This window comes from Aquila chrysaetos, chromosome 13 (assembly GCF_900496995.4).
Source record: "Aquila chrysaetos chrysaetos chromosome 13, bAquChr1.4, whole genome shotgun sequence".
Lineage (NCBI taxonomy): Eukaryota > Metazoa > Chordata > Aves > Accipitriformes > Accipitridae > Aquila > Aquila chrysaetos.
Window position 1 is genome coordinate 30,102,271 of NC_044016.1, and position 18,518 is coordinate 30,120,788.

The 18,518-nt window shown below is 38.1% G+C and overlaps 1 protein-coding gene across 5 annotated transcripts in view; it reads left to right on the forward strand.

Moving 5' to 3' along the window:
* HEATR1 (HEAT repeat containing 1) overlaps positions 1 to 18,365 on the forward strand; it is a 39,950-nt gene extending 21,585 nt beyond the window's left edge. Inside the window, exons 24-45 of one of the 5 annotated variants that reach the window (XM_030035925.2) lie at positions 498 to 629; positions 1,044 to 1,150; positions 2,256 to 2,399; positions 3,175 to 3,293; positions 3,562 to 3,683; positions 5,133 to 5,261; positions 6,798 to 7,028; positions 7,779 to 7,905; positions 9,000 to 9,169; positions 9,810 to 9,856; positions 10,695 to 10,818; positions 11,671 to 11,811; positions 12,028 to 12,317; positions 13,102 to 13,252; positions 13,773 to 13,931; positions 14,672 to 14,806; positions 15,066 to 15,170; positions 15,265 to 15,433; positions 16,194 to 16,348; positions 16,724 to 16,882; positions 17,600 to 17,708; positions 18,146 to 18,365. In XM_030035925.2, coding sequence (XP_029891785.1) covers positions 498 to 629; positions 1,044 to 1,150; positions 2,256 to 2,399; positions 3,175 to 3,293; positions 3,562 to 3,683; positions 5,133 to 5,261; positions 6,798 to 7,028; positions 7,779 to 7,905; positions 9,000 to 9,169; positions 9,810 to 9,856; positions 10,695 to 10,818; positions 11,671 to 11,811; positions 12,028 to 12,317; positions 13,102 to 13,252; positions 13,773 to 13,931; positions 14,672 to 14,806; positions 15,066 to 15,170; positions 15,265 to 15,433; positions 16,194 to 16,348; positions 16,724 to 16,882; positions 17,600 to 17,708; positions 18,146 to 18,234 — 3,114 coding nt within the window. In that variant the 3' untranslated portion in view covers positions 18,235 to 18,365. Of the gene's footprint in view, positions 1 to 497; positions 630 to 1,043; positions 1,151 to 2,255; positions 2,400 to 3,174; positions 3,294 to 3,561; positions 3,684 to 5,132; positions 5,262 to 6,797; positions 7,029 to 7,778; positions 7,906 to 8,999; positions 9,170 to 9,809; positions 9,857 to 10,694; positions 10,819 to 11,670; positions 11,812 to 12,027; positions 12,318 to 13,101; positions 13,253 to 13,772; positions 13,932 to 14,671; positions 14,807 to 15,065; positions 15,171 to 15,264; positions 15,434 to 15,587; positions 16,376 to 16,613; positions 16,883 to 17,599; positions 17,709 to 18,145 lie in introns of those variants that run through there. The other 4 variants (XM_030035926.2, XR_005933795.1, XM_041128230.1 and 1 more) reach the window with 4 other exon arrangements.
* The last annotated feature ends 153 nt before the right edge of the window (positions 18,366 to 18,518 follow it).

The following is an 18,518-nucleotide window of genomic DNA, read 5'->3' on the forward strand; positions in this document are numbered from 1 at the left end:
TGCATGCAGATGAATACTTGTATCATTACCTGCAGATACTACTGTTCCACTGTCCTTAGTTTTTGTCAGTCAGGCAGGAGCTTTACTTCATGTTTTTCTTCTGAGGGAAAATTGTCAAGAAAATAGAGCAGGTGAGAAATAGTCTCATCTGAAGGAGGCTACAAATTCAGGCCTTCTATTAGCCAGGTATTAGCATATACTTACCGAAGGCTAGCAACAGCAAGTTTGTCCCCCCCACCAGGCAAGCTGTGTGAAAAATTTTGGGAATTGGTATGTCTGACGGATATTTCAGAAGTATGTGCTTTGCATCTAAGGATTCCTGGATATCTACAAATACATAGTTAACATGCAAATTTTTACAATATATGTTCATACTAACATGTGTGTGTGATTGGGTGTGTCACACATAATCTGACATACCTAAGTTCCATAGCTTGTGATTTTGTTAACCTTTTACAGTAAACCTCTCTGCATCCTTTCTTTTTTCCCTTTTGTAGATTACTAAACCATTCTTTGCAGCTGTGTCAGATGGAATGGTGCAACAGAAGCTATTAAAAGTACTGTTTGACTTACTGTTAAACTGTAAGAACCCACTTTGTGCCCAGACAATTAGCAGTGTGTTTAAAGGGGTAAGTAACAAACTCCAAAACACAGAAATATCTTCAAACCTGTTGCGGTGGTTCTATGTTGCTACATTCAGTAACACTCGTCATTTGTACCATTCGTAGCATGAAAGGAATTGGAAACTATTTGTCATGTAATATAATTGTGCTAATGGCATGAAAAGTTTGTTAAATGACTGCTTTTAGAAGGTATTTCTTTAAAAGCCATGCATCAGTTGTTTACTATACTATGTGAATGAATTCAGCAGAAGTCACTTCTTTCTGCTGCACTGATTTTCATTTTCTGAGATATGACTTGAATATGTGGATTATGTACTCGTATGTGCATGAAAGGGATGCGTTTTAAAAGAAAGGAGGGTGCATAGATGTGCGATATGACACTTTTTTTATTGGTACTTGCATTATTGTTCTTTGTTTCAGATTTCAGTGTGTGCTGAGCAGATTGTCAGAGAACTGGAGCCTCCTGAGAAGACCAAAAGTCTGGCCACTGTTCAGCAAACTAGAAGGCAGAAAATGCAGCAACAGAGGTAAAATAACTAGAAACCCAAAAACATTATCTGTACAGCTGGAAAACGCCACTTGTTTTACTACATTGCATAGTTTGTATTGAAAGCATAAGCATTTATTTCTTCTTTTCCCCTGCACAGTAAAATAACTCTGAGCTACTTTGGCAAGAGAAAGCCGGCTCATATTGCTGTTTGAGAACTGATGGAACTATAGTCAAAATTTAAAAAACACAACAACAACAAAAAAAACCCAGTAGCGTTAATGTTGACATTTGCTTTTATAGAATCTGCCTTGACACAGTTGAACAAGATTCATTTTTGTAGGTATTAAACTTGGTTAGTAATAAAGATGTATGGACAAATTACATACACGTGGCTGAAGCCTACAGATGCTCATCAAAATGTTCCTGTTAGTTGACTGATAAACAGTATTTTCTTTCAGTTAAAATGTTGATATAATAATTAATTTTTAGATCTCTTCATCTTGTTTCTTCTCTCCACTCTCCTAAGGAAGGAGCTGTTTTGTCGTCTACTTATTCTCTTTAAGCATCGGCTGTCAGCCGTTGTTGAAACAGGTTATTGAGTTGGTTTTCTTGGTTTGACCTAGAATAGCTGTTCTTATTTTCCTTCACTTGACCATTTTTAACAATCATCACCCATTAGATCGATCCATCTGTAAACTGTGTCTGTCAGAGTTTATAAACACACATGCTTGCACACCCCCCCCATCACCTGCATAGTCAGTGGTTAGACAATGAGTAGTTCTGAAGATGCAAGTTTCCTGGATGGCAAGGAGATCAGCATTTGGACAGTTATTTGGTAATAGATCTTATTATTTTTCCACAGAAGTCTGCTTCATTGTGTAGAATTTTTGTATACACCGAAGGCATGCTATACTTGTTTGTTTTTTCAAGTTTGGTCTGGATTTTCTGTTGGTTGCTTAAAATGTGTTGCTGCTTCAATCAAAAGCCCACACGTTGCCATCTTTCCCAGGAGAAGCAGTAAAAGATCCTACTATGTGGAAGAAAATTTTTCTTTTTTTTACTTATGTGTGTGTTTGTTCCTTGAAACACTGTACTATTTTCTTCGCAAATGCATATCCTGTTTATTCGTCTTATCTTTTCAGAAAGCCTCAAGATGCAGAATTGGCACCGGAAACAAGCCAATTCAGCTGGCAGAGGGTTATGCTTATTCTGGAATTACTGCAGCATAAGAAGAAACTTAGACGACCACAGGCATTGGTACCTGCGCTTTTTAACCTGCTGAGCCGGTAATCGTGCCTCCATAACACATGAGTCCTTGAGCGTTCTCTTCAGCAGCAGACACTGTAAAGCGTTAAAATAGGGGCTACTTTCTCTCTGCTTTGTTGCCACGTTTTGTAGCTTAGCTTGCCTTTTTTACTTGAACTTCTTTTAGGTAAATCAGATGAGGGGAACAGGAAGCTGTTACGACTTTTTGGCCCTTTAAACAATGTGATGGGCTTTTTAAGATTATTACCTGATGTGTAGCTTATGTGAAGACTTTGTTTCTCAGGTGGAGGGCTTGAGATTGCTAAGAAGGATGACACCTGTGCTAAAACTGGCACAATTGACAGGACTTGTGTCTTCTGCAGAGCTATTATAATAATACTCTAAGCTTTAAAATTCCTCCCAAAACATTGTGGAACAGCCTTCATCCAGTGCAACCTAAGAAAACTATCGCTTTTCCTGCCAGCCCTGTCTGCAGGCACTTAGGGAAGTTTACATATAGATTGGGTATTTTTCCTTTTTTCCGTATGACTTGCCTTTACATAGACTGGCAATCATATTTCATGTAATCATCTTATACTTTTGACAGTGCTTTGATAAGTGTTTCTTATTAGACCAGGTGATGTATTTGAAAACAAAAAAGAAGAGACAATTTTTGGCAAATGCTTTTTAGAAGCCTCAATTTAGAACTTCTGTAGAATGAAGATTGCAGTTTTTTATTTGTATCTTAAAATGCAGTTTGGTCACTTGTTTTTCTGTCTCCTTTTTCATTCTCTATTTTTTTTCCTGAATGTATAGGTGTCTGGAACCTACGGCATCAGAAGAAGAAAATATGGAATATACAAAGCAGCTAATCCTCAGCTGCCTGCTAAGCATCTGTCAGAAATTGTCTTCAGGTGGTAGCAAGATCCCAGCAGGTAAAAATTACCAGACTCGTTTCTTGGTACTTCTGTCACCAGTACAGCATTAAAACACTGGTCTTTAACTTTTTTCTCTCTCTCAGTCTACGCTGTATTGTTGCGGAGAGATACGTTCCTCTATAGGGTATAAAAGTTTGCCTTCTTAATCATTTTTTGTCAATCCCTTAGGTATGGTTTGCAAATTGAAACCAGTGCTTGAGTGTACTGTTTATTCCTACATGGTTGACCGTTAAAGTGTTAAGCAGCGAATATTTTTTACTTGCAGATATCCTTGACAAAGAAAAATTCAACGTGGAAGTGATAGTTCAGTGCATCAGGATTTCTAAAATGCCCCAGACACACCACCATGCACTGCTTCTCCTTGGTGCTGTTGCTGGCATGTTTCCCGTAAGTAGTACCTGAAATGTATGTGTCGGCTCTTCTCTTCAGGTCCCAAATATTGTGAAGAACGTACAGAGCTTTCTGTGAGGAGAAACTTTCTGAAAGGAGCAAGAGGCAAAATTTATAGGTTCCCTGCTCTTTTAGGGCTTTCTATTCTGTTTTACTTGAAAACAAACCTCTATCTTGATGCTTTGGTCACTAGTCATTTATGACTTGCAATGAAGTGTATTAGAAACCAAAGAAGCTTTCTGACAACAGCCGTGCCTCGCCTCCCCGCTGTGGTCAAAGTTCTCATGCATTGTTTCTTCTTTCCCCTGCTTTTTTATATACATGAGAGAAAACATCTAGCCCGATAGCACATGTATTCTTACGAGTTCCTATCTTGTACAACACTGAGAAGTGTAGTTGTAGTTGATGATAAAACGAGATTGGTCTGATTTTAATCGACCAAGAAACAGACCTTTTCTGCTATGGATTGAAATTTGACTGTATGCACACTCTTCTAAGATCATTTTGCTTTGAAACTATAAAAGCTGCAAAATGTATCCAGATGTATCAAACTCAGTACTTTCTCCTCATGTTTGGAAAGATAGCATTTTTCCCAAAAGGCAAAACTGGAATGTTTTTTGACAAATCTGTGGAGGATTTGGCTTGTTTAATGTTGGGGTTGTTTTTCTTTGTTGCCATCTTACTGCCATCACCTGCTATAGAACTCAGCTTTTATTCTACATTAATATTGGTTCTTACAAGATTTTCAAGGTCAGAATACAAGGAAATATTTTGTATGAGTCTCATCTCTCTTTTTAAATCTAGAACACTCCATCACTTCACTAAAACTGAATAAAAAATGTGCCCATAACTTCTTGCTCTAAGTTCTGGCAAAATCTAGGAAACTAACTCTTGAGCTAGGTGACACCTCTAATCCAGCCCTCTTAATTACTGTGATTACAGTCTAGCCCCCAAAAAAGCCCCAAATTAAAATGACCATGGTTGGTTTCCATTGTATGATTGTAGATATTGCAGATGTTTTACAGATATAAGAAGGGTGGGTGGGAAAGTTACGAAAATCACTGGAATCTGCCACGCTCAAATTTGTGTTTCTGCAAATCTCCCCATGGCTGATTTTACTTGTCATATTACTATGGCACTGAGTTGAAGAATACAAGGTACTTCATCAGACTAAACTCTCAATTTCCACTCTTTAATTACTTGCTTAGAAGTGTATCTTGGTTTCTAAATAATACTTAGAACTCTAACAATCCCATAGTAAGTAGCTCTACAGGACACTATACATTTAAAATTAGCTTAGTGGAGATTTTGGAAGATACTAATGATTCTCATTTTCTTTTATAGGAATCTAGTGGCATTTGTGGGAAGGAGAAATGCCTTAAGGTGTAATATGCAGAGCAGCACAGTTCAAAAAATAAACTAATCTAATCTGTCTTCTTTTCCCAGGATAAGGTTCTCCATAACATTATGCCCATTTTTACATTCATGGGAGCAAACGTGTTGCGTCTGGATGATACTTACACGTTCCAAGTAATTAATAAGACAGTGCAGATGGTTATTCCTGCTCTTATACAGGTAAATTTGTCTACTTAATGGAAAGGAACAAGTGAACAATAAGATTATTAATTAAGTAGAGTAAATGGTGTAGAATATCAGTGGTAGAATAAGTTGTAGCCTATTCTAGGATATTATATTATATATAACTATATTAACAGACTACTCCTCATCTGACCAACTCCGAGTTCATCACACTACTGCTTCTTTTTAATCTTATGAGCTTCTGCACTTGATAAATGGTTTAGCCAAAACAGTATCACAACTGGACCTAAAGAGGACCTGAAGCATACTTTAAGTTCAGGTTTTTCATCATAAAAATAGTAGGCAAGTTCAGTAGAACCACCACTGGAAATACGAAGGAGGTTATTAGTCCTATAATAGTATGTCACGGTCATATCCATAGTAGACATGGTCTGAAGGAAGTGGAAAGGTAAAATAAATATTTGACAAATGCTTTTATTCTTCCAGCTGGTGTTTGTGTGGGTTTTCTTGTTTTTGTCTGGACATCTTAGATAAATGGTTATAAATCAAAATAAAAATACATCATTGTTTTTCAAAGGGGACATTTTTTCTTCAGTCAGATTTCACTTGGACCTAATAAATCTTAAATTCTAGAGTCATTCGTAGATTTAAACATGAAAAATGCCATACAGATTTCCTATATAAAAATGAATTGGGGGGAAAAAAAATTCTTCTTCTAACAGTGGGCTGGGGATTTTTTAATGATATGTATACACATTTTATATCTTCTTGCAGATCTCTGTTAGAGAAACCAGGTTGTTGTCTCTCTCTCCTTTTTTTTCTTTATTTAAAACCTTTCATAGCAGCTATCATAAGTTTCTGTGACAAATTATTTCTGGCACACACAGTCATTACATGTGAGGAGAGCCTAATGTTACTTACCTGAGATCATGTAGCCTACTTGTCTTATTTTTACCAGGCCCTTGAATCCAAGACCCTAACTATCAGGCTTACAGGCAAAGTTTTCAGAAGGATGTGGCATTGCTTTCCCTTGAAAATGTCCTCCTTGTTTCAGCTGATGCCAAGTAACTTTTTTCTTTTCTTCTTTTTTCTTTTTTTCTTTTTTCTTTTTTTCTTTTTTCCTTTTCTTTTTCTTTTTTTTTTTTTCTTTTTTTTCCTTTTCTTTTTTTTTTTTTTTTTTCTTTTTTTTCTTTTTTCTTTTTTCTTTTTCTTTTTCTTTTTGCCTTTTTCTTTTTGCCTTTTTCTTTTTGCCTTTTTCTTTTTGCCTTTTTCTTTTTGCCTTTTTCTTTTTTCTTTTTTCTCTTTTTTCTCTTTTCTTTTTTCATTTTTTTCTTCTTTTATTTTTTCCTTTTTTTTGTTAAATTTTATTTGAAGTATCTTCCTTAAACACTGAAAAGGAACTGTGTGATTGAAAACTGTTTATTTTGGAGCACTTATATTTTCCTTGAGATGATGTTTTGGTAATGCTGTTATCAGGCACGTAGTGCTTTCTCTCATTTTCTGAATTTACAAGAAAGAACTTACACCCATCTGCAATAATCTGTTTGAACTGCTGTACCTGTTTGTACACAGGCTGAAGACAGTGATTTGTCAGAGTCCTCGGGAAGTGTGGAAGAGGTGGTGATAAAGATCATCCGTGTGTTTGTGGATGCCTTGCCCCATGTGCCGGAGCACCGCCGCCTGCCGATCCTGGCCCAGCTGATCACTACGGTGGGAGGAGACAAGTTCCTCTGGGTTCTCCTGGTGCTGCTGTTTGAGCAGTATGTGACCAAAACTGTGACTGCGACATCAAGCACAGACAAGGTTAGAAGACTAGTGGGGTCAACTTCATGGTCTTGCCTTTAAGAAGGTGCAAGATAAGCCCCTAGGTTATGCTAAAAAAAGTAATGAGCTCTGAACTTGTACTACAGCAGAACCTGATGGTGATGTCGACTATGATTGGCATTGCAGATACAATACTGGTTTGTCCTAGAGCCTGAACAATAAATGAGATCATATTGTACAGCAATCCTTGACCTGAAGAGCTGATAATCTCATTATGAAGTGCTTCAATATTTTTAAAGTTGGTTGGTTTTTTCTTTCCTTTAACTGTTTGTGAAACACGACATGGTTTAGTGGGCATGGTGGTGTTGGGTTGACGGTTGGACTCGATGATCTTAAAGGTCTTTTCCAATGTAAACGATTCTGTGATTCTATGATACTGGTCTTCCTGTACAGACCAGGATAAAAACCGTATTATGTTTTTGTGTAGACAGGCCCTCGGATTAGGTGAAAGCATGGTTTATGGGGAAAACTAGAAGAATTATTAAAGGAACATTGGTGAGAAGACACAGTCTTTGCTGTAGCAATTTAATCTCTTTCTACACCCCTTTGGAACTAGGTTCTCTCCAAGAGCTTGCTGCTATTACCTTTGGTGTTAATCCTGGCAGTATCCAGCTCACCATAGCATTTTCACAAAATCACTAAGGAGTTTTTGAGTCTTTTTATCATTACTAGTTATATTTTTTTTAATTCTTGATATTTTTTTTTTTTTTTTTCCTAAACCGTAAACAGGATGCTGTTCTGGAAGCAGACACTGAATTTTGGATTTCCATCTGTTGTGAATTTAATGTACATTCTCAGTTCCAGAGCATGATGAAAATAATCCAGTACTTGACAGAGCTGCCAGAGAACAAAGAAGGTAACCACAAAACAGAGTCAGCAAATGCATGTAAACCTTCCTATTACAAGGGACAAGGGGTAATGGTTTTAAACTAAAAGAAGGTAGATTTAGACAAGATATAAGGAAAACATTTTTTACGATGAGGGTGGTGAAACTCTGGCACAGGTTGCCCGGAGAGGTGGTAGATGCCCCATCCCTGGAAATATTCAAGGTGAGGTTGGACAGGGCTCTGAGCAACCTGATCTAGTTGAAGATGTCCCTGCTCATTGCAGGAAGGTTGGACTAGATGACCTCTAAAGGTCACTTCCAACCCAAACCATTCTGTGATTCTATTACTCCTCTAGACAGAAGACTAAGGGATACCAAATTACTCCAATGAATATTTTTTTTAATAAAATGGCTAAGATATGTGATTACTTTTTTTTAAATCCTTTTAATTATAGATTAATTTGAGCACTTAGAATCAAACAGTAGTTCTCAGAAGGTACAGTAAATCATTTAGTTGAAATAAAAAGCAGACAAGATCACAGGGACTACCAGTCATTTCTGGTTTTTTTTCAAGGTTTCATTTCTTTCTACTACAGTATAGTGGAGCAATAATTAAACAATATGTTTTAATACTTTCCCAGTCTGTTATTTCAAAGAGCATTGGGGAAGGTGTGTGAGGGTTGTTTGTTTCTTTTTAAGTTAGGACTTGCCGTATTTGTTGTTTGAATACATTTTCTCAGCCAGGAAGGACCATGTCATGACACTGAAAGCAGTTTTCCCAAATATGTGACGCACAGTGTATGTGGTCCTGCCTCAAAAGTCTCTTGTGTTTGTAGCCAGTGTACCACCATAGCTTTAGCACCAAGAAAAAGGAAGATTCTTCACATTAAAATGATCAGATGGAATGGCAGTGAAATGGCACTACTTCTTTTGAGGCTGCTGAAATCAAAAATTTATTTCCTGTGGTATGTCAGAGCATCTTTTTTGGAACTTTGACACAATTTTGGATACTGCAGAATGACTATCCTTGATAGGCATCTGACTGTAATTTTCCTTTGTTTCTGTCATCAGAAATCAAATGTCTTTTTCTCTTGGCTACAAATTTGTTTTGTGAATGTTTTCAACAGATGATCCTGGGCCAAAAACATCAAGAATATGCAAGACAAAGCTAAAAAATCAGGATGGGCAGCTCTTTAATGTGGAGTCTCACTCAGACAAACAACTTCGGCATTTCAAATTCTTGTCAGTCTCCTTCATGTCACAACTTTTATCTTCTCAGAGTTTTGTGAAAAAGGTAATAATGGCAGATTGCTTTTAAACTGATCACATTAAGTTATTGTGCCATACTGTAATAGATGAGGTTTAATTTGCTTTTTAGTACAGCTTTATATTCAAAGGGGATCTGTCCAGTGTATCTTGCTGACACCTTTATTGACACAGTTTTGAAACCTCTCAGTAATGTTAATTATTTTTTAATAAGGCTTTTCCAGATAGACTCTGTTTGTGTGATCAATGAATAGGTAACAAACTGAAATTCTGGTCCCAGTGGATTCCCACTGGCTTTATGGAGTCTGGGATTTCACTCGCAGTCTGTATAACTCCAAGTTTGGTGTGGGACTCATACTGTTAACTCTGAAAAGACAAAATAAATGTTACCAATTTCAGGCTGCAGGTCTAGCTGGAAGTAGTTCCCAGTTTTTCAACTGAACATCATCCACCAGCATAAAATGTGTTCACTACTGTTACTGCATTGCCTAAGATTCTCGGATTTTCTTCTAGAATGATGGCTTAAGTGCAACTGCAGGGAACTCATCATTACCATGTTAGTGGACACTTTCATTCAGAACAAACAAATTTGTGTGTACTGGGATATTAACTTAATGAGGGGATGTAAGTTTCACACTTAGAGTTTTCATTCTTCCTTTTCAAACCAGATAGTTGAATGTGAAAAAACAGAAGAGCTGCAGAAGTTGGAACAGAGGTATGATTTACATCTGCTCACTCCTCCTATTTCTAGCTTTACTGCAACCTGGGAACATTTTTTAAGTGTAGTCCCATTAGAGTATTTTTGCCAAGGTTACTTTTAACGTAGTCCTTGGCAAGAAGCTGTATTTATTATATGCAAGTTATTTGCGTTTTGTTATGGTTTGGCTTTTTTTTTTATATATATATATATATATGATGTAGTTTTTTATTTCTGAAAGATTGCTCTAACCAATATCCACTCCTTCTGTATTTCTGATAGTGCTTATTTACATACGTGGCCATAACTATTACGATATTGATGAAGAAGTCTCTCAAAGAATTCCAGATTTTTAGAAAAACATATCGCTTCATTTGTAGGAAAAAAAAATCGTTATTCACAGGTGCCCCTGTACTGGTGTAAGAAAATTACCAGTAATCACAGATCACAGTTGTAGTCATTGGGCTATAACAGCCAATGATGCAAAAATGAGGGTTTCTTTTGCAGAGGCTTAACTTTTATGTTTGCTCTAAGTGAAAAAGGGTGTAGGATTTATTTTGTGTTCCTTAAATGCTCATTTTTACAGATTGTTTTTGTTGTGAAGTAGAGTTCTTAAGTAGAACTACTGTTGTATGTAGATGCTAATTTTGGGGGTACCAGGTAGACTTCTTTAATGTGCACAATTGTCCTTATTGCCATAGCTTTTTGTTAGTATGTAGATGTGATCTGCTAGTCTCGCCATTAGGTGTTTCATTTTCTTTTATTGTTGCTGTTTCATGAAATTTTATGCTTTCCAGTAACAGTCAACTTCTTTAGTGTCCTTGTTACTTACTAAAAGATGCTTCCTTCCATCTAGGCTATTAGAAGAAGTTCTTCACTATATAAACACTGTGGCATCTTCAGTGGAAGGAAACGTGGACAAGCCAACAGCCAAATTTTGGAGGGTTCTGCTTAACAAGTCCTATGATATGCTGGATAAAGTATGTCTCATTAGCCGTCATGTTAGCAGTGGGACATTTCTGCTTTTGCTTATTAATATGATTATAACCTTTGTAGGATTTCTTCTTGGATTAGGACTAATCTTTATTGGATGGTCTGCAACCTGGTGCATCATTGTTTTAACTCATCTAATGACTTATACAGCTAACAGTTTAGACAGAACAACCAGAGGGAAAAAAAAAGTCAGGAATGCTTGTTTCTTCTAGTCAGTATTCTGCTGGCTGGAAGCAGTCATTTCACTGTCTGTCTGGTGGAGAAGAATGGCTCTTGGCAGCATTTCTCACTGTTAACTCATAAAATGATTTAAATAATGCTAATGGAACTGTTGTATATTTCTACATGGAGAAAAAAAACCCTGATGCTTTTCTTTCTAATCACTTTCTGATCAGAAGTATATTTCTAGAACTGGACTGGCTATCTCATTGCATGCTGTGGAGCAGACGTCTTTTCACAGCTTGGTTTGGGGTTTTTTTTTTGTGCCTGTGAAGCATATTCCAGTTGTCATGATGTACATGCACCAGGCACTACCAGAAGTATTTTAGGGTAAGGAGGGATAGCTCACCAGTGTAGACAAAAGGAATTGCTGAGGAAATCTCAAAGCAAGTGGATAATGGCTGGTTAGCAGCCAGTGGACATACATTAAGTACTGTAACTGGAACCTGCTTCGTTCTTTTGCTTGCCTCAGATAAAGCATTGCTAGCCTGTCCTCTCTTCTTTGATCCTGAAACCCACGTAGGAAGTTGAAGAGAGTTTGCCTGTCTTATTTGGAGCCTACTATGTCACAGTGCATGGAAGAGCATTTACAGTATTGTTTTGTTTGCGTTTTCTTGTAGGTCAATGCCTTACTGCCAACAGAAACCTTCATCCCTGTAATTAGGGGACTAATGATGAATCAGCTCCCATCTGTGAGACGTAAGGCAATGGACCTTTTGAACAATAAGGTGCAGCAGCGCACAAAGTGGCAGAAGAGCCAGGTGAGGCGAAGTGGTTAAACACGGTTCCTTTAGCAGAAGTACCCGGAGAGAGATTGATGTAGAAGTGGTTTGCTCTATGTAAAGATGTCAAGTACCGGTGCCAAGCCTGGCAGGCAGCTCTTGAGTTGTGAGACGTAGGCTACCTGCCCCTAGTTACCTTGCAGGTTCTGAGTTTCTAATTGTATGTCTAATGTGTGCGTTCTCTTGACCTCTTAGATCCTGCAGCTCTTGGAGCTAGTTCCTGAGCTTATTGCTATTGTGCAGTGTAAAAGAAAGGAGGAAGAGGAGGAGCAAGCTATCAACAGGCAGACTGCTTTGTTCAGCCTCAAGCTACTCTGCAAAGGTTTTGGCACGGAAAATCCAGTGCCATTTGTACCTGTTCTGAAAACTGCCATCGATCTAATTTCTTCAGAGAAGGAGGAAAAGAATGTGATGGGAAGTGCTTTGCTTTGTATAGCTGAGGTCACCTGTACACTGAAAGCCCAAGCAATACCTCAGCTTCCAAGGTACTGTTGGGTTCTTTTTAACAGAACCAGCTGCAGCAGGCATTAGTTATACTAAAGTACGTTGCTGAAGGAATGGTGATGAAGGCCCAGTGGAACTCTGCCCATGTGTGTGTTTCGTGTAGATAAGAATAATGGTATTTGCTGTGCTTGAAGGTGTTTCCTGGTTGTAGAACAAAGAAGCTAGTGCGGAAATTGTAAGTTTTATAATCAGTAGAGTTCCCTATGGAGTCTGCTACTGTGAACAGAGAGGCAATCTTGATGGCTTTAGGGAAGTCAGACCATGTTCTCTGTTTTTACTGTAGAATAGATTGCATGTAAAAACATTGTAACACTACAGTTGGAAACCCTGCATGCTACATTATTTTATTCTCCCTATGCAAGAATTCAAGCATCTTACTTGTTGCTTTTAAGATTGCTTTATCTCATTACAAATACAAGTTTCTTATTGTCATTAAATCTTTAAACTACTAGGCTTTGAGCAACCTGGTCTAGTGAAAGATGTCCCTGCCTGTGGCAGGGTGGTTGGACTAGATGATCTTTAAAGATCCGTTCTGACCCAAATCATTCTATGATTCTGTGATTCTAAACCTAATACCCTTCATTAGCTTCGAAAAAACGAAATGTAGCAGAAGAGCCCAGAATACTGAGTCTTCTCAAATACACATGTAAAAATTGATGTGAAAATTGTCCGGGCAGGCTTAACAGGTGGATTTGTGTGATTGGAGAAGTGCCTCCTAATGGTCAGTGGTTTCACCTTTCTCTATTTATGCTTGGTTATTCACAGGCTGATGCCAGCACTGTTGAAGACTTTAAAAAATAAGAAGGAGCTGGTCTCCAATGAGATTTACTTGCTGAGTGCTGTCACTGCTCTGCTGAAGGTTGCAGAAACATTACCACACTTCCTTAGTCCTTATCTTTTGGATTGCTTGCTGCAGGTGAGCTCTCTGACTCCTACAGATATGGAAAGGGGAACAGGATCTGCCCAGTTCCTAGAAGCTACAGACGTAGTTTTTTCTCTCTCAAACAAGTAGGAGTGTGTGCCGTTCATGTGGAAGGTCGTAACGTATTACCCTTCTACTCACCTTCTTACACAGATAACTAAGATACAGAATAGAAGAGCTGTCTCCTACTCCTCCCTCTGATAGGTTCTAGTTTGCCTCTTTGAAAAGGGAGATGAATCCTGAAGGATCATTCTGTAATATCCATGATCTCATCAAATGTGTACCTAACAGCTCTAGTTAGGGTAATTCTAACCCCCTGCCGCTGACATGTGCATTTTTTCAGTGTTTTTCTTCTGAAGACAGCGAAGCTCTGTACACAGACATCTTAATTGTAAGGTGTTCCAAGTGGTGCAAACAGCAAAACTCTCATCTGACACTTGCAACAGACAACTACTGTATAATAAGTTCTTGAGTTGTTTTAAGTATGCCTAACTTGTGTTGGATTTCCTGATAGGTTGTCCGCTTGGAAAAGATTGTGGTCGAGTTTGGTCCTTCTTCCCAGATAAGCTTACGCGTAACATCATTGAAAACTATCCTAGCTACAAGGCTGGCTCCTCGAATACTCTTGCCTGCAATTACAAAGTGTTACAGTGAAGTGGCAAATACCCGGAAGGTAAGGATTTTATTCATTCGTTTGCATTGTGATTAAAAAGAAAGGAAGGAAAAAAAGAAACAAGCAGTGCAAAATCTGGCTCAACTGTCCCGGCTGTGTCCCCTCCCAACCTCTTGCCCACCGCCAGCCTACTCACTGGGGCAGCAGAGTGAGAAACAAAGAAAGTCTTACACTGTGCAAGCACTGTTCAGCAATAACTAAAACACCGGTGTGTTATCAGCATTGTTTTGTTCACAAATCTAGAACAGCACCTTCTGAGCAGCTATGAAGAAAATTAACTCCATCCCAGCCAAACCTAGCACAGTCTTTATATTATCTCTGTTTTCTTTTGTACCACAGTGGTGGCTCAGGAAAGTTGACCTGGGAGGAATGCACCAGTTTAATGTCCTTAGCGTGTTAGATGATGAATGCTTGAGAGATCATCCCATTCATAAAGGCCTTGATTTATCTGCTAGGAACACAAGTTGAGTCATAATTTTCATCTGGGCTTTGCTCCTGTCTCATAGGCATAAACCTTTCAGACTTAACTGGTATCTCCAGTATTGGAGAGGTGAGACCAAGCTCTTCTCAGGAATGCTACTAACTTAAGCCCCCAAAAAGTACAGGAAAAAGTTTATTTATTTTATCGACAATATTTTAATGAGTGAATGTGTGAAGTGCAAAAATCCAATTCCCTTCTGTTTCTCGGTTACTGTCAATATCACAGTTGCCTTTGCATTGCTTTGCTTTTGTTTTGGCAGAACTGCCTGCGTCCCCTTATGAACATTTTGAAGGAGCACATTGTTGGTATGGAGAAGGAGCACCTGATCTCCCATCAGTCTGAGCTGACGGCATTTTTCATGAAAGCCCTGGACTTCCGAACAGAGCATGCCGAGGTGGCTTGTTTAGGGGGATGAACAGCAGCAGCTCAACCGCTACATGCTAATTCTGTCTGTTGTTTTAAAAAATATTAGTAGTTTCCATTGCACATGTGCTCTGAAATTCTGGGTATCAAATATTCTGTTCTGGAATTGTTCTTGGTGTAGAAAACATTATGGTTAGGTATTTAGTCTGAAACAGACAAAATGAAAATGTGCTTTGAAAGCTCAAATTCTTACATTTCAAACTTGGAATTATGTTTTCTCATTTTTCTAGGATGATTTAGAGGAAGTTGGTAAGACAGAGGCTTATGTTATTGATTGTCTAATAAGTATGATTATGAAACTTTCCGAGGCTTCTTTTAGACCCCTCTTCTTCAAGGTAAGAAATTTAACTATAATTCATCTGCATCAGCATATTTTGTATTTTCCAGTGCACAGACACAGGAAAGAGCTAATCTGCCTTTCACTTTCAGCTCTTTGATTGGTCCAAAACAGAGTCTACCCTAAAAGACAGACTGCTGACATTCCACCGAATAGCAGATTGCATTGCAGACAAGCTCAAGGGTCTCTTCAACCTGTTTGCTGGTCACTTAGTGAAGCCATTTGCTGAGACATTGAACCAGGTCAACATTTCTAAAACTGGTAAGTTTTTAATTACGAACTACAGAGAGGCACTGGCAGACTAACTCTAATTGCTGAAAGAGGTTAATTATAATTGCTGAAAGTTTAGTCTTACAGGATTTACTTCACAGCACATACCTCTCATTTCTCTCTTTCTTTTTCTCTCATAAATAAGGCATCTTTCTTATTCTGATGGAACCAAAGGACATTTTTCATCCATGGGCTCTGGGCTGCCAGTACAAAGTTGAGACCACATGCAAATTTTCAATGTCAGTCCCAGTGAGTTCCATGAGAATGAAATTGTGTGGAAAGAGAGTGACTTGTTTCTGTTGGGGCTTTTTTCTTTTTTTCTTTTTTTTTTTTTTTTTCCATTCACTGACTTCTCTTATATGCTGCCAGTGTATTCAGACTCCTCTGCTTTCTTAGCAACAATAGGTATTACTTTTTTGTATGGGGAACTATTTGCCCATCCCATTTGTAGTGACCTGAAGAAATTCTCCATATCCACAGGTATGGCCAAGCACTTTTCCTATAGCCTGTGGCTGTTCTCTTTTGTCCCTAGCTGACTGTGAACAGCAGTGGCCGACCTGTGAGGGCATTAGCTAAAAGCCAGATAACATATTGCATCCACTTTATTCTTCTGACTGATGAGTACATAACTGCTATGTAGTACATCCTTTAGCTATATTCACAAACTAACAATGTTTCTGTCTTGTGGGGAAGCTTTGTATTTTCTTTTTTTTTTAATTTTTTTTTTTTTTCCTTCTTGATTCATATTTAGATGAAGCTTTCTTTGACTCTGAGAATAGCACAGAAAAGAGCTGTCTACTGTTGCAGTTCACCATAGACTGTCTGCACAAGCTTTTCCTGTTTGACACCCAGAAGTTCCTCAGTAAGGAAAGAGCAGAAACCTTGATGATGCCTCTGGTTGATCAGGTATTGACAAACACAAAAAACAATTCATAGCTGATTTTTTTTTTCCTCATCTGAAAGATTTTTTTTTTTTTTTTAACTATCAGGCCTCAATCCTCTACCGTAACAAAAAGGGCGGAATTAATTCATTGTCCTTGGCCTACAGACAGTATTAACTGCTTTGCCTAAGGCACTGAATTACTGATTTTTTTATCCTCTTTCTAAAACATCTTCATTCCATAAGGTTCATGCATGTTGTTGAGCTCTTGCGCGCCAGTGCACTCCCACTGATGCTCTTTGACGTAACTGTTGAGTACCTGAAAGCCAAAGCTAGAAGAAGTGCTTTTGGCTGGGTTTATCTGAGCCTGGATCTGTTTGACAAGCTTTTTACTTCCACAGCTAGAAAATATGCTTGGAGGAGATGAGAAGTTCCAGGAAAGAGTGACAGCACGCCTGATACCCTGCATAGCTCAGTTTTCAGTGGCAATGGCAGATGATTCTCTTTGGAAACCACTGAACTACCACATCCTGCTGAAAATGAGGCACACCTCTCCTAAGGTTGGGAACTATGAGAATTTGAACTGGTTTTCTTTGTTGCATTAGAAAATGGGAACAGTGCCTCAAAAACCAGAAGTGGATTAGCCAAGTCATTGCTAAAATACTAGCCTAAATTAAAATACTGATATTGTAATATGCTACTCCCAAGTTCTAGAGAGATGTATACTACATGGCCTTCTGCTCTTACTGTAAGCAGTCAATATTCCACATGTGGATATCTTCCATACTGTGTGGTTTGGGTTTTTTAAAGATTTGGTAGCTGTTGGAATAAGAAAAACTTATTAATAAGAAAGGGGCACTTTAGAGGGGGAACTGGAAGATTAGGTTTTTTGTCAACCTTCAGACCTGTTTATTATATAGAGTTTTGTCAAGACTCTCCTATTTGACAGGTTGTATGTATTCAGGGGGAGTACTTGGTTTTTCATTGTACTGAGCTAAGTCCTTCTGATACAGTAGAACAGAGTGGCATTGTAACAGGAAGTTAAAAAGACCGTTATAATCAAGTAACTTCCAGCAACATACCTGCTTCTTCCAACCTATTTTTGCTTTGATATTACCTTAACCCAGATGTTGAGATTTAAATTAGCTTAAAACTAGTTCCCTTCAGTAGGGAAAGCTAGTTTACAAACTTATATGGAAAGAAGGCAGGAGCGGGGAGAAAACAGGGAACTATACTGTAATGTTCATTTCCTTAAAAAGATTATTGTTTTGGTTTAGGTCCGATTTGCTGCTCTGCTTGCTTTGGTAGAAGTTGCACAGAAACTGAAGGAGAACTACCTGGTCCTGCTACCAGAATCTATTCCGTTCTTAGCTGAGCTCATGGAAGGTAATGTTCTAAAGTGGCATTAGTGAAGGCAGACAACTGGCCTATGACCAAAAAAGAAGAAAGGGCACTTATTTCAAAGATTCAGAGAGGATGATTGCTATAATTGCTATAAATCTTACAAATTGGCATATGGTAGCTTAAACTGTGCAGGATGCAAACTGAAATGGATTGTATCCAACACACTCCTAAAGTTCAGTTAAATTATGGTAGTTTCTTCAGTGTTATAGCCTGTGCACATCTCCCCAGTTGCATGTTTTAGATCAGTATTACAGTAGAAATAATTTGCCTAAGTCCTGAGTCAGTGCCAAAATATTTTTAATAACCATTTCATACCTGGTGTTTGAAGACAGTTCTAGCCTTGACAAGTGATGAAGCCTTCTTAGAGTAGCTTTGTAATTACTATTCCACTTAATTCCTGCTTTCTAATCTTTTTCTAGATGAATGTGAAGAAGTTGAACAGCAATGTCAAAAGACAATTCAACAACTGGAAGTCATTTTGGGAGAACCACTCCAAAGCTACTTCTAAATTTATCCCCTTTGTTTTCGTATTTTGTCCGATTGTGTTAGCTTCACACATGCAAGTGTTACAGGCAAACTGTGTCATACTAATTTTTATCAGAGCTAAGATCTTAACTTTTTAATAAAATATTGTAAGAATCTGGCTTTATCATTTCTGGATAGTTAGGGGACTTTTCCTTAACTGCTCTTTTCTTAACAGTGCAAAACTGGAGCAAGCTATAAGCAAAGTCTGATAGCTGAGCACAAACAGAGTGACAACATGCAAGACTTGCTGAATTCCACTGTGCTTGG